The sequence below is a fragment of the Apaloderma vittatum genome, unplaced genomic scaffold (genome assembly GCF_000703405.1).
Source record: "Apaloderma vittatum isolate BGI_N311 unplaced genomic scaffold, ASM70340v1 scaffold14733, whole genome shotgun sequence".
In the NCBI taxonomy this organism is placed as follows: domain Eukaryota; kingdom Metazoa; phylum Chordata; class Aves; order Trogoniformes; family Trogonidae; genus Apaloderma; species Apaloderma vittatum.
In genome coordinates, this window is record NW_009708715.1 from 17,181 (window position 1) to 33,333 (window position 16,153).

A 16,153-nucleotide genomic window follows, 5' to 3' on the forward strand; every position below is an offset into this window, starting at 1 on the left:
TCCTCAGGAGTGTGAATGTGCGTGGCACCAGCCGGTTTCACCTGTGTGCCTGAAGCCTGTTCGATGATAGGTATTTCTGGTACAGTGAGCAACAGTGAAATGATTAACTGTCCTGGCATTTCAGTGACCATAATTAGGCTTCCCATGAACAGGTCTCTGAGATAAATAATAGAAATTCACACCTATCTGGGTTCTACAGCTTTTCAGCCTGTCTGAGGCAGGCTGAAATTAAGTGTGTAAATCTCCTGGAGCACCTTGGACACTCTGCAGTTGTCTTAAGGAGCTCTGGCAGTCTCAGGCTTGGCCTCCCTCGTTCAGTCTTTTAACCTGCTGTTCCCAGCATCACTTCCAGGAATAAAAATGTTCCTGGTTTGCAAGGCATGCTTCCCAGAAAATTACTCTTTTAAGGACTTACAAATCTTACTTCTGTCTGAGCATGGCTTGATACACCTAGAATAGCTGTGGGAAATAAGTCTAAGACCACTGTGACTCGTTGAAGTACGGAAGATTTTAATATCGACACATTTATTGTGACTTATCATACGTAAGAAAAACTTCTTTCATTTACATCATCAGTTCCTTTCAATGAAGTTGGAAGAGTGCATGGGAGCAGCTCAGATGCCAGAGACGTTTCTTGCAGAGTTAAGGACTTAATTTTAGAATAATTTCCAATAAGTCACCAGGAAAGATTATGGGCTGAGGGTTTTTGCAGGATATTAAGAATTATATCGCCCCTTCCAGAGCTATCTGCAAATCCTGTGCTGGTGTGATAAATAACCCCACGGTTACCAAAAGACGGGGAGCAACCAATGTCCTTGCAAACCAGAAGAGATCTGTTTTCCAGACAGGGAGGTAGCGAGAGCTACAGTTGTTGTTCTAATGCTGTTAATGGGCGACAGTATGCTAATTAGTCAGATTAACTAAGCGGGTGAGTCATGCACTAACCCTTCTTGAAAGAAAGTGCCCATTTTGAGATGCTAAATGAGAACATAAATGCAATCAGGCATAGAATTCTTGAAAGATAAGACGAGAGCAGACCTGCTTGTTAATGGAGCCAGTGAAATGAATTCCGCTTTGGGAAGGGGTGCATTTTTTTTATATTCTGGGTTCATTTTAATGGGGAAAACCTTCAGATCTATACCATGGATTTCACTCAGGTCTAAGTAGCTTTAATGACCTAACATAACAAAGATATTTCTGATATTCTGCCACGTTTGCACCTTTGGAAAGACTTTTTTTTTTTTTTAATTAGAGGCATTCAGACGTTTCAAATGAAGACAAAACTATAATATTCGGAAAAAAACACAAAGCTTCTCATCTATAATTGATGCAAAAGTATTAAAAATGTTTATTGTGAATGCTCAAGCTCAAATACTGAAAAATTAGTCTCCTCACATTTGTGAAGTCGGTGTCAATGGTCACAGAGACCACAGGTGTGATCCTGCTGTGGTGCTGGGAGTCACTGCCACAGGTACGGAAAGGTGTTACTCTATTTTAACCTTTTTGTCTTCGCTCATAAGGGTGTAGGCATCAAGGAAAGGGAGAAGTGATGCTAGCAGCCATTGCACATTGCCTGAAGTATTTTGGGTCCTGAGCTAAACAGGGCTCAGACAGACAGGTGTCCCCGATCTCTGCTCTGAAACTCCTGCTGCCTTTCCAAACATCTGACATGGTGAGAGAAGAAAGCACTGGGCCTGGCTTCTCGTAGCTGTTCAACGCGGTGTTGGCTTGTGCCAACCCCTCCAGCAGTCCTTTGGGCGCTGTGGAGCTCGCAGACACACATCGCAGGGGACGAAAACTGCTGTCTGTGAGCCAGCGGGGAGGCCAGGCGGCTCTGTGAGGAGGGCTGAGCTGGGCAGAATCTCTGAGGGAACGATGCCTGGGGGTGGTTCTGTGGTCATTAAGACCTCGTGAAAAAATATAGGCCTTGCCACATCTACCCTTGGGCACTGATTTCACCATGAAAACATTGTGCTTCACACTTGGTTTTGAACATGCTCTGTTGACTCAGCTTTTGCCAGAAGTAGTCTTTTTCTTAAGGATTTCTGACTTTTCCAGTCTGATTTCAAGGCAGTTGCTTGGCAGTAGAACTGCTGAAAGTGCTGGCTCCACCAGTCTGCCTCTTTTCTAACCCAAAGTCTTCCCAGTGCCTCTGCACTGGCCACCAGTTTCCACCCCAAAGGAAACTTGGAGGACTGGTGAAGTGATCCCTATATGTATTTGCGATTCTCTGAAGTGCCTTGAGGCTTGCAAAAGGCACTATATAAATCAATTAATAACAATATCAGAGGTCAGTCAGCCAATAAGAATACAATTTAGTTTAATGAGAGATAAATAAGACAGACAGAGTGAGAGGGGAAGGGAGCTACAAGGCTCCCTACTTGGTGCCAGGCTCTGAATATGCCAGCTCCTTGCTTTATCACAGTGATCATCAGAAACAAGGAAGATAATTGTGTCATTGCCATTTCTTAGTCCAGTGTAATATCTATTACTGGTTTTGATGTCTTACTTAGCTCTGTACCAGTATGATTTTAGGAAGAGTGTACATTATTTTCATGAAAACAAATATGAGCATGAGGAAGCATTTTTCCCTTGCGTGCAATTCCTACTAAAGAATTTACATTCTTCTAATTTACTGGTTTACTGCACCACTTAGTGCACTCCTGAGATGTGCAGAATGTCCTCGCAGTTAAGAATGTGCAGATGAAATTTACCCTTTTTGCACTGAATCACTCACTCTTCCCTTGGAAGTCACCATGCTCTTTCCTCCCTCTAAATCTCCTTTAACCGTTCTAATAAAAGAACAGATTATCCTGCATAGTTATAAAATGGATCCAGAATGGATCATTGGCAGTTTATTTGTATTTTAGGGTACTTATATATATTTTTGACCAGTCTGGTACTAAACGTATGAATAGAAAGACATTGGTTTACATTTGATTTTTCCTATCATATGGGACTGTGGAGGTAGGAATGAAAATTCTCCATTGTGGCCCCAGACAAAAACCTGGGCTGCATCACCCTCATCAAAGCAGGGTTTGATAAGCTGCCAGAAGATGCAGAGGACATGAGGGAGAGAATCAAGAATGGGGTAGGAAAGGGGATGGGAGAGGCCTGCATGGTGAAATGAGGAGGTGTTTGTGCCACACCAGTGCACAAGCTGCCCGGCCTTATCACTGTGTCTGTGTCTACACAAACCTGTCAGGATGCACTAGATGATGATGCTGCCACAGACCCCGCTGCCCTGGTTGTGGAGCCCAAAGAGCTGTAAGGGAAGGCAGCAGCTCCCGTCCAGCCCCTGCACTTCTCCTTTCTGGGGGTCCAGAGGGAGCCTGCACATGGGTTCAGATGCTGAGAAATGTTCCAAGGCTCAGTACTGTAGAAACAGCCATTAGCAGCAGAGCATGAGACATGTATCTAAAGCAGAATAAAGCAGTATGAAGCGCTCTTGATGAGCAAGCCCATAGCTGCAAGGCAAGACTGACTTGGGCTAAAATTTGACACAGTTTAGTATAGCATCATTACATGCAGAATCAGCTCACCTGGTTATTCCTAGAAACTTTTTTCAGCTGTGTCTGCACGCATTGAGTGCCCTCATTTCTACATTATGCTCCACCTTATTCAGACCTCAAGCCCTGTGTTCATGGTAAAAGGAAACAAAGAAGGCAGAACAGCCCTTTCTAAAGCTCTTTGACCAAAGCCAAAGCTAAATGGAACTGACTTCTGAGGTTGCATCCCCCCAAAATTCCACCTACATTTTTGAGTACTTTCACGTGCCTCAAAACAGCAGCCAGTGCAAGTTTGAGGCTGCCTGCTTCACACTTAGGTAATCCACTTGCAGCAACCTCAAACTGGAGATGGAAACATTGCTTCTGCACGGGGGGCTGCTCTTTGTTCTCTCTCCCCCATGCCAAAAAAAGCCAGCCCTGAACACCATGACAAAGGATTATCTCAAGCCGAGGCCAGGCTGCAATGTAAATAGCCAGACAGGGAACAGAATGGCTTCTGTTGTCAAACTTAACATCCCAAAGCTCTACTGATTTCATTGTCATTATGGTGCTGATTAATTTGACCCAGAGTACTGCCACCCACTGTTAAAGCCTTCGCTGCATGCCTGTTGATAGCTCTCATGACAGAGATTACAGTCTGCCACTGCATTGTCCATAATTAGTACTTGTCAAAATGACATTTGCCTATGGTAGCCCACTGTCCATGAGAAACTCATTCAAAATTAAACATGCTTTGGAAAATAGAGGACAGTTCACCCTCTAATTGGAACCCACGAATACAGAATGAAGACTTTTCCTGGTCTATTCAGTGTTGTTCCAGGTCTAAAAAAATGACTCTGTGATTCCTCTCAGTAGCTATCAATACATGTCCCCTGGTGAAGTATGAGGGTGATGGTTCTGTTCTGCAGCTGGGTCCTACAATGCGTGAATGGTTAATTCCCTAAAACAGAACAGTTGAAGCATTTCATCTGAAACAAGGTTGGGGCCAGGAAGCAGTGACAGTCCCTGCTGGGTGGCTGATGCCAGCAACGATGCCTGGCCCTGAGAGGAAAGGGCTAGGCACAGCCTGGGAAATACCTTGTGGTGAGGAGTGGGCACCCAGAGGGTCATCTGGGTGAGTTGTTCACATTTCCAGAGAATGGAGGAGAGAGGAGGGAGTGAAGCCACACAGCCCATAGCCTGCCCAACAGGCTGGCATAAAAATACGAGGTTTATAGCGAGTGGGGTGTAGACTAGTCTGAGGCTGCAGTCAGCAACATTTCAGGCTGGAGTGTGATACGGGTTCTCTGATTAAACTCAGAAGTACAGGGCCTGGGATGGCCACAAAGATGATAAATGCATTCGCAATAAGCAGCCATGCCAGAATCAACCAAAGGTGATGTCCAGTGACATTTTTCACAGGACAAACAGGAGAGCTGGTGTTCTTGTGATCGGAAGCATGAATACAAATAGCTATGAAAATTGTTGTGCCTCAAGCCACCGTCTGAAAACAAGTGGAGGGAATCTAGAGCATGACACCCTTGTGCTAGTCAAATTAGACTGCCGTTGGAGAAATGTTGTATCTCTTCATTTCAGGTACTGGCAGTGCTCAGTAGCTCTTCAAACCAGCGAAATATAAAAAAGGCAAAAGGGAGTACTTGGGCTATAATTCACAAGCGATAGTGATGTGCCAGACGTAATTATTTCACAAATGTCTTTCATTTTATTTCACTGAAAGAAGCAAAAGAGCTTAAAGACAACAGTATTTTTTTTTCCTGAGTGCCCAGACACTGACAAAAGTGCCACAGTTCCCTGCAGCAGGTTAATTAATCTTTATGCAGTCCTGTATGTAAAGCTCATTCACCAAAGCTGACTAGGTTGGACTCCGTACCTGAAGCCTGCACAGCCAGATTATGGTCTTCATCCTCATCTTCAGTGGCAGTCCTGTTAAGAAAAGGATGTTTCATCTTGAATAGTGCCAAAATATCAGTCTGATCAACTCTGACCTGGTCAAGTTGCGGGGAGATTTACTAGGGGTGGAAAGACCTCATTGCAAAACTTCAGCCCAATGCAACCCTGGACTGTATTACAGCAAGTTAGACAGAAATCTTCTGGTCTTCTCTGCACCGGTCAATGTGCAGCTGAAGATGCGAGCCATCTGCAGATCCGCTAAAAAGCAAAAAATCAGACTGCCGGTGGATGTAAAATCCATGGTCAGGGAGGAGATACTGAGTCATGGGCCTAGAGAAAAGTGAAGACTGGTGGTCTTTGGGCTTGCAAAAATAAAGCAGCTGCAAAAAGAGTGGGAACAGTTCTATTTATGCACTGAGAGCAGGACAAAGAAAGCAGTTTTGAAGGTTCTATAATTTCTGGAAGTTTTAGATTCATTGTGGACTTAAATTTTTGCAAAATATTTGTTTTCTCATTTAGGTTCTTCCTGGAATCATCTCTTTAAACTAATGAGACATCTAAGCTAGACATTAGGAAGCCTCTCCTAGTGATGACAATAGCTATATCCTGTCTCACATCGCTACAAAGGTTACGCGAGTCAGCAAAGTCTGCTGGGTGTGCGCTGGGCACCGCTGACCCCGCTGTGGCGTGGGGGAGGCAGGGGATGACCTCGGCGAGCCCCAGCCAGTCCTGTTTGCTGTCACTCCAGCAAGCCTGAAGATTTACTTTCACCCTGATGGTAGTCAGTCACTCGTGATTTTGACCTACAGTTTAATGTGCTCTCTTTGCTATAGTTGCAGACATCCTCCTTCTGGTTATGCTCCCTGCTGTGACTAATGGCGTCTTTGCAGTTTAAGAGGTGGTTTTTAAAGAAAAAACATCCAAGTTTCAGTGCTGTTACCGAGTTTACACTTTTAGGAAGAACACTGGCACAGCAGTCCTTGCTGTGGCCTATGAACTTGACATTTTTTGGGTGCAAACGTGTGCGTGTGTATTTATACATCTTTCTCAGACCCCCTAAATACACAGGAAGCAACTGTCTGTTACTGTTTATGCAATGGATCATCAGTCTCAGTATTCACTATTCACTGTGAAGTATGTTTAAAGTGCACTTACTCCATTCATACAAAATATTTTTGATCGGTCAGTTTTTTGAAAGCTGAATTGTTTTTCTCAAATGCAAACAAAACTGGAAATGAGTTTGCAAAGAATCAGGAACCGAATACCACACAAAATACCGAGACACCAGGGAAGCTTTAAAAATACAAGCTTTCCGGTGTGGAAGATGTTTAAGGGTGATATGAAGAGCCATTTCTTACAGATAAAACCATAAGGATTTTAAAGCCATTTTGCAAAATACCTCAACCATTAATAAATATTCCTTTTGAAAAGACTGCAATGATCAAAGGTAGTTCTCCCAGCTGAGGAACAGGTTTTTAGAATAAGTGATGAGACGACTTAAATTCATTTGATTCTTTTGTGTGTGTGGACACTGAAGAAAAATTTGGGAAAATGCTGTATTTGTTTAAATCTCCTTCCTTTGTTTTCGCTTTCTAATTTGGGTCCCTGTATCTGCTCACCTCTAAATCAAATTAAAGGGCAGCAGATCACTAAAGCTAATGCTACTTGACCAAAATTTCTATGCTGTATGGGAAGAAAACCAGCAGAAAGCAGCTCAAGGTTTGCTTTTCTGTGCTAGATAAGACTGCAGATACTGTCTGGATGCTAATTGGAGTCACTGTACAGTCATGTTAGATGCCCTGTTCTCATTCCTGTTGTGGCAAGTAGCATAGTACCTGTGTTCTTCAAGAAAGGATCAATGACACAAAGGTAGTTTTCTGCTGCAGGGGGAAAACAGACAATTAGAAAATCACTATTTGTATTCAATCTCTGTTTACACTGGTTGACCACATCTCTTGCAAGTGCTCATTTCTCTCTAGCTTCAGAAATACAGAAATATATCAGCACCAGAAGTCTCCTCTCGTTTTACTTTGCAATTCAGGATTGCTTTATTAATCAACGCAAGATGCATTCATTGAACTGGATTAATCCTGCATAAGTAATTTTGAAATTTCATCATTTCTGGGAACAAATCATTTATTTGGATTTTCATATATCAGGATCACAGAGATTTGACACAGTCAGATTTTAATTTTAGTTACATCTGAGCTGCCTTATATATTAGGGCACATAGTTTTGCATGAGAGCATCTTCTAAAATCTGTAATTGGTGTGGAACACTGACATGCACAGAATATATCTGACAAGGTCCAGAGAGTCGGGTTCAGTTTCGCTGATCAACATCTATGCTGCAGATTAACTGAATCTTTTATGGCATTACAAGCCCTCCAGAATTCATTAGCGTACCTTCCCTTCCCGCTAACCACTCTGACCTGAAGCGCTGCCATGGCTGCTTCCTTGGTCTGGACCTGAGAAGGCTGAAACAGCGACTCTTTTCCGCTGCCACACTAACCTCAGAAATGAGAATGAGTATTTTAAACTGCTTAGGAGTGTGTATGTTGGCAATTACTGTCTTGGCCTCTTTAGCATTGTTTGGGATTTCTGTCTCCTTTGTCTCTACCTTGAAAGCTCCATTTAAATTGACATGTGGTCTGTCCCTTAAAAGCAAGAGAACAAGTACGTATATTGGTGACTGATTATAATACAATACAAACTGGTATATATAATGAGGTCTGGCATTTTTTTTTCTCAGAAATTGGCTCACAGATGCAGTAGCAGAATAAATCACTGTATTAAAAGCAGGAAGGGGGGACAAACACGTGAAGGAAAGCAATGCCAGCTTTTGGGAGCTAGGTGCACAGCACCTTTGAAGACAGTGTTATAATTAATGAAAAGTATTTCTGAAATGCCATCTTTGCCCTCCTTAAGGGCACACCTATGGGTTGCAAATCAGTAGCAACGCAGCGTTCTCATTCTGTGCAGGCAGTGCATAGGACCACAGCTCAGGACCAGGGAAATAGCTTCATTCACTGCTCTGTTGTGTTCCTGACCCACCTGTACAAAAGTACCCAACACAAGTTTGACATGCTGAGGACGAAAAGAAGATGAATATTTGGCAGGAAGGACAGCAGAGAGGGAGAACAGAGAAACAGGTCAGCTGTCCGACTCCCAAAGACAATCCTCATCGGCGACTCAGAAATGGAGAGGACGCTTCCCTCCAGCCCAGTGGGGACTGGGATGTGGACACACCTGCTCTTCCTCTGCCTCTCACCACCAGCGTCAGCTCTCCTGCCTTGCTACAGGTATTGGCTGAGGTTGGGTGCTTTGCAGCCCGAGAACCACAGAGAGGTGCCAATAGGCACCTCTCTCACGGTATTTCGTTGTGCTGAAGCCTGCAACACAAGAGTACTCTGGTGATTTAATCCTTTTGCTTGACAGCTATACTGCTGTAAATGATTAGCTGAAGAAAATAAGAGTGGTACCATCACCAAGTGCTTATTTAGTCCTCTTTTATTGTACTGTCTCGTGTTTCTCCTCGGCTCTTTGTATCACCTCTCCTGTCATTTCTTTCCAGCCTTGCTCTGATGTGTGCTTCTCAGAAACCATCTTTGCCTTCCTTGATACTCCAGCCCCTACTTTCTCTGAGCCCTTAGTCCACAAGAACTTGCCACTTTCTCCTCTCACAGTCTCGTTTTCTGTTTTTAACTTTCATTCTTACCTCCTCTTTCTTGTTTCATTCCCTTCCTCTCTAAATTGTATCTCTACCTGCTGCTTCCAGCTTCTCCTCTTCCTTCTTCTCTCCCGATTAATTTAAAAAAAATGCACAAATCTCCCTTTCTTTCTCTTCTGAACACTCATTAATGAAATAGTCCTATTCATTGTGCTATCTTACCATAGCTGCTGCTGGCTTGTGTTTCCCTTCCTCATAAAAGACCTGCAGGACTGATCCCTTTTCATCAGATCAGATTCTTTGACTGCACTCTCAGCCACCTCCAGCACAGCTCACATTTGCCACAAGCACGGGGGTGTGGGACTGGTTTTCCATGTGCTCAGTGCACCCACTTGGTTTGCACAGGAAGGCTGTGGTCCATGACAGAGTTTGGTAAGCATGAATAAACAATGCATGTGGTATAGTCACCTGTACTGCTAAGGATTCTGCCTCCTGGTGCATTACTAGCCTTTACCTTGGTCTTCTCAGCCTGGCAATACCTTTTGTCCCAACTCCTCTACTGCTCACCCTGTCCTCCAAGAACGGCTACAACCCACAGCTAGAAGGGTCAGTCACCACAGGAGGGACAGTTTGAAGGGGCAAGAGATATTCTGAAGAGGGAAGAAAGGGACACAACTAGCATTCAACTCCTCAAAGCCAGACTGCATTTAACGGAGTTGTGTCCTCCTCACTCCTCTTACCACAGGGCAGAGGAGGGGGCAGAGCAGCGCAAGGCAGAGCATCAGTTCTGCGAGCGTCAGATCATGTCCGGAGGCTTCTGAGGTCAGACCCTGCCCGCAGGGGACAGGCAGGTGGGATTTTCCCTGCTGGAAGCACAAGTTGGGCACCTGCGCTCGGGGAAGACTCTGACTCACAAGGTTTTACTGCGTCGCTGCGCTTACAAGTGCTGAGCGATGGCACCCAGAGAATAACAAGGCTGTTACATACAGCTACAAAATAAAATAAGTTTACGCGTCTACATGATAAAAAAAGTTCCAAAGAATTTAATGTAGATATTATTTATACATATACTTTATAAGTAGGAATATGGCAGACAGTTGAATTAGTACATAAAGTTTTATTTAAAGTTTCCCCCCTACAAGCAAGCTTCATTTACACAGTCTAGTACTGTACAAAATTTACATTCTTTGTGTGACTTATTCAGTTAGCACTTTTCTTGGTCATGCCTTCCTGAAGGATAGAAAGATTTACATACAGTCCTCATAAATCTTATCTTGGTAAAAAAAAGAACCACTTAAAAGGACAACAAATATCCTTTTAAAATGGTACATTTTAGTAGAGACAGGTGACAGTGTTTAATGGCAGACCTTATCCTGATCTTAAATGTCATTCAAAGTTTCCTCATTTAGTATCTTAACAGTTTCCTTTTTATATATATTTATATTTATATACTTTCAACAGGAAACGAAAAAAAAAGTCATGATTGCACCAAATATATTTTACAAGGGATCCCTTGGATCTGAACAATATAAATAAATACAAAACCAACTAAGATTGCACTATACAGTAGAAATGGATTGAGATTTCAGGATATACACTCGACCTTTATGAGTTCCTTAGTGATGCTCACTGGAAAACTCCCCAACGGCACATTCAGATATTAGCATCTTTAGATAATTATTTTGTTTAAACAATTTTTTTCCAGGCGTGCAGCTACCTCATCAATTGGGTTATTGCATTTGTATGGTTTCAGTCTTTACTGCATTACTCCTATTTTACAACTGTGTAATTCTGCTGCAAGCAAGGGAATTGCGCTGCAATAAAACTGGACTGATGCCAGAGAGAAACAGTCCCATGGTATTTGCTCTCCATTATTTGTATTGCTCTCGAGCATCAATATATAGTGTAATTTCTGTGTACATCCACCCTCTTTCTATTTTTCACAGCAAATAATGGATTCTTTCTCCCATCTATTGCCTCTGCAGCAAAACCAACCTCTGGTATTTGCCTGCTCCTTGCCTCATGCACTGGCATTAAGTACTATCGTCAAAGATATGTATAGGCTTGAAAATGCAGGATCTGGGTCTCCTTTGCCTTTTATCTGGTGCAGCCAGTTACAAATAGGCAAATCAGAGGCCAGATTCTTAGCTGACATAAACCCAAGTACATCCATTTGCTTCAATGGAGCAACGTCAATTTATACCAGTGAAGAGGACAGTCCTGAGGGTAATGGTGCAGCACCAGTAAACCACAATGGAAGAAATATGCATATACTTTACTGAGGTGTAGATGGCTACGTTAACTGCAAGGTGGTGAAGAATCAGGCTCAGATTTTGTCACTGCTTTTGCAGAGTCAGGACAGAAAGACATAAGCTTAAAACACAGACAGCCTGACTTGTGCAAGCAGCTATGAGTTCACGAAGCGAGTCTTACATGGTGCTGGTCCCATGCGGTAGCATTCTGAACTCGCTTTGCAGCGTGTAAATAATTACACAGGCTATAAGGCAGTGGAAAGTCAAGCCTCGTTATTACTTTGGATCACTAGTGAAAATCTTTCAGAGTACATTTCGAGATCAACTACACACAAGTATTTTAACTACTTACCAGTGTCCCTCCAAAATTGTGCATACTCTTTTAAGAGTCCGAAGCAATACATCTATAGTTAAATGCAGTCTTCTTGTCTTTGGAAGCAACTAGCATGGACGCTCCTGTCTAACAGGTTAGTGAAAGGTAAGTAAGGGTTCTGGCGCTTTGTTAAGTGGTCATAGAAGTAACTTAACGAATCCAGAATTTAAGATGTAGGGCCACATTTCTGTTGTACTAATGTAAAAAGAGTCATTCCATGTGACTTCAGTGAAATGACTCTGACTTCACACAAGTGTGATTAGCGGAATTTGATCCTAATTCCTAAGCTGCTATTGCAAGAAGTGCTCTGTAAAGCATGGCTTTCATTGTAGTCTGCTTTCTGCTGCACTTACATGTGGGGACTTTGAAGGCAGAGTGTATTAGTTGCCAAGCTGTGCAAAAACTGAATGTTATTTCTTTACCTTCTATAATCTTCTGATGCTGTGTTGCTCGCAGAGCATGTGAAGTAGCTGGAGTTTAGGATTACGGAGGAGGAGGCAATTCTGCAATGCAGAGTGAGCTTTCCACTATCTGAATTCTGAAGCATTCATGAAAACAACATCCTCATGACTTCACCACAGATCACATGCAGGTAGATACAATGCACAATACTGATCTTGTCTCTTCAGGCTGTATTTGAACAGTTAGCCTTCATTTTTTTTCAAGTTAAATTTGACGTGAGGACTATCTCTGCAGCAGGGAAAAAGTTAAAATGTCTGAAATGGCAGTCTGTCAGCATGTAATGTTCGGTGTGTTTTAGCTACTTGCTTCATAAGACACCGGCATCTATCTGAGATGGGACAACACTTGTTTTTTTGTTCTCTTTTAGTTTGCTCCTAAAGCATAAATATGGAATAAGGGGTCAATTACGGTAGCTTTGTTCTAACAGGAATCCCGTCCTAATAAAATATTTACGTCACCCGTCATTGTTTTCCAAATGCAATCAGTGTTCATGTCAGTGCTCCTTGACTATCATTTGTTGTATGGTACGCAGGCTGGCAATATGACAGTTGAACAAGCAGGTCCTGCAAGTGGCTCAGCAACATCTCCTTCTAGTTCCGTCCAAGTGCCCTTCTCAGGACTGTAGCAAATGGTAGAAGATTTGTAGGCTCCCTGTAGTAGAAAAAAATGTCCTATTAAATGCAGCTTTGCTAAAATTCAAGTCAAGTATCAGCTTTAAAGATGTTCAAAAGCGACTCATGGGTTTGACCTATAATTTAGGAGCCCCTCAAGAGGTTTCATTTTCATATGGGCTGAGCACCCGGCCTCTGCAAATTAGGCTCATTTACAAGCACCTTATAAGCAGAGCTGTAAGCAGATAGTCCTGTCAATCATTATTGCCAAAGTTCATCAGAGTTTTATAATACTCCATGTCAATGAATACAATCTGATAATAACTCATCTAAATAGAAAGGCGCAAAGGCAAAAAAATACTCCATGTTCTCCACAAGTTGAAAACCAAAACAAAACCTGCCCCTACAGCTACTTCATTGCTCGTCTCCTCTCCATCCCATCTGAGTAACATTCAGACTGGCCACAAGAGCTCAGACGAAAAGGAAGGGTCAGAATTGCAGAAGGCACGTACGCACCATACTCCAGCTGTAGCCTCCCACGAGGTAAATGCTGTCGTCAAGGACTGCGCAGCCGGGGCCACTGCGACCCTCCAGAATAGGAGTCTGGAGGATATTCCACTGGTCACCTTTTGGATCGTAGCATTCCACAAGCATTACATCAAGATGGGAGAAACCTGGATGAGGGCATTGAGAAAACAGAAAGTGTGTTATCACGTCCTGTTCTATTATTCCTTTTATTGTTAATTTTGTTAAGTTACAGTCATATCATTTACAGGTATCACAGCATTAAACTTTCTTCTAGAAAATGCTGCCATATACATTTAAGCCATCTTCTGTAACGTTAATGTCTCATTATTTCAGTTCAAATAAATATGTTGAGAGCTTTCACTGTCAATTAAAAACAGTCTTCTACAAATCACGAGTACTTTGAAACCTGGAGAGATAAGAAAGTAATACTCAGTAATACATCTATCAACAATGTAAGCAGATTCAAGCAATATTCCTCCTCATCCACCAGTACTAATGTGAGTTTGAACATGTAGGAAAAGACCGTCCTGGCAGTCTGTTTCAAAGGTCAGCAGATCTAATCTATTCAAAAGTCAACAGATTAAATCTTGCTCAGAAATCAATGTCTAATGAGCCAAGGTAGAGCTTAGACAACAGATGCCACTTGGTTCCAGAGGGCAAAGTGCTTAGCATGATGGACGTGGCGGTCAGGACCAGTTTCAATTTTCAACTTGATTTTAGGTGCACCCTAAGCAAGCAGCTGTGATGTGACAAAGTCTTTAAGGTGAAAAAAAAAGAAAATGTAACCAAAAAACCCAGTTTTCCTATCCTTCCCTGATGGACCGAGAAAGGCTTCACGCGACTGCTGCTTTGTAAACACCAAAGGCAGCTGGGTGTCAGCTCAAGACTCTCAAACTATATCAATTAGTGTCAAGTGAGCTGAACAAAGACATAGAAGCCAGGAATCTTGGTTCCTGCTCCAATATTTAGGCATTTTCCTATCTCAAACTACCTTCTTTATCAGAGCACGGCAGTAAAATTATGGCTTTCTTAATATGCTGGGATGCTTCACTTGACACTACTGTCTCCTCCATCAAAGTATGACAGAAAAAAGAAGATTTTCTGGAAAAGAGCACTTGGTGATACTAGTACTTCAGGATGCTGCTGCTTGTAAGAGTATTATGTATGCCAGGAATGAACAGCTATGATGAAATAATTTTTCGTTGCTGTAAAGTTTTCAAGGGGCCATAGAAAAGCCACCGCAGCGTGCCCAGAACCTGTCAAAAGCTCCGTAATAAACTGCAGTATGCACACGACTAGCTGTGCTGCGGTAAATGCACTGCTAACGCTAGTACACAGACCCAGCCTCACAAAGGAGGGCTTTGCCATGGAGCCCTGCTGATCCCCGCCAGCGGCAGAGAATTTGTAGCACTTCATCTGCACTTCAGTCCCCTCCTTCTTCCCCCTCCTTGCACTTCCTCTGGGTTTTTTGGTTTGGTTTTTTTTTTTTTTTTGTACGAGACAAAGCCAACACTTTGGAGCTCTGCAACCTCTACAACATTTGCAGGGGCATGTGCGCAGGCAGCTTTTACCCGCTTCACCCTGTAATGTCCAGTGCAGGAACACCCATCCCAGCTGGGGGTGGAGAGCAGAGGCACAGCAGCCCTGTGCTGGGCTGCAGGGGTGAATGCACCAGTTGGGGTGTAGGCACCAGTGCTACAGACCAGGGAAGACCTACGGCCAAGACTTTGTCCCCTACATGCTCCACAGACACTCAGGTCTTCAAAAGCAGCCTCTGTGGCTTCAGCATCTCACGGTCACGCAGGTGCCGGAGTCACCCAGGCACTCGGCCTGGTGTTACTGGCAGTGAACATCATTTTTGATTTTGCGTTACAATTTTCTCTTTTGTTGTTCTGAGAAGCATGTATATTTATTTTTTTTTTAAGCAAGGAAGCAGAAAGGAGAAAAAATGTGAATTTAAAACTGTCAAATATTGTCACGGGGCAAAGGAGCAGGAGCTGTGCTTTTTATCTAAGTGGTCGGATTAAGCAGCATCTCTGCAGGAGTGATAGCAATGGCATGTAGGTATTAAGGCAAAAATACCAGATGCCTAAGCAGTAGTTATTTTAATATGAGACCTTTTCAAAAGAAGAAAACAAGAGACCTCTAAAAAGAATTGTAATTAACAAGCTACATTTAATACTAAAAAGGGATCTAAAAAGCCTAGTCCTAATATTTAATGGCTGGAGCATTTTTATTTTTTTCTCTTCATTAAACTAGGAGCTTGTTTTGTGTGTTGCTCTGAACAAAGCTCTCTCTAACTGCACATTTTGGAAAATGATTTACAGAGGAAAATATTGCTGCTACTTTCGGGTCAAAGAATAATCTGTTTGTTTCATTGAATTCTTGGTAATGACAAATTGTCCATGCCTTTGAGTAATGGAAGCTCCCATTTTATTATCTAAAGCATTCATTACTCATATATTTAATGTACTGTTATAATTTTAAAATAATTTGCATAAAATGTTTTTAAAATTGCTGGCTCAAGTGTCCTGTTAAATTGTGTTGCCTGGTTTTTAATGTACTTAACAATGACTGTCTAACAAAAATGTTTTTTATCAGGAGATGGGGGACCCCGAAATGCTTTTTCGCTATTAAAAATGTGACCTTTCAAATGGTTTCCTCCAATTGCATAGAGTCGATCATTCATTACAGCCAAAGTGTGGATGGCTCGCTTTGTGTTCATGTCCTGTTTTCGGGCCCAGACATCCATCACCGGGTCATAGCAGTACAGCCAGGGGACATATTCTCCATTGTGGACACCTCCTGCAAAGTGAATATACTTCTGTTAATTAGTGTAAATAAAGTTATTGTGCTGCA

General features: G+C 42.6%; 1 protein-coding gene across 1 annotated transcript in view; it reads right to left on the reverse strand.

Moving 5' to 3' along the window:
* Window positions 1–10,087: 10,087 nt before the first annotated feature.
* The window catches only part of KLHL14 (kelch-like family member 14), a 46,416-nt gene continuing 40,350 nt past the window's right edge, over window positions 10,088–16,153 (reverse strand). Inside the window, exons 5-7 of the mRNA XM_009866664.1 lie at window positions 15,941–16,099; window positions 13,283–13,440; window positions 10,088–12,806 (exon numbers count right to left, since the gene is read on the reverse strand). Of these exons, the coding sequence (XP_009864966.1) occupies window positions 12,666–12,806; window positions 13,283–13,440; window positions 15,941–16,099 (458 nt within the window). The 3' untranslated portion in view covers window positions 10,088–12,665. The remainder of the gene's footprint in view (window positions 12,807–13,282; window positions 13,441–15,940; window positions 16,100–16,153) is intronic.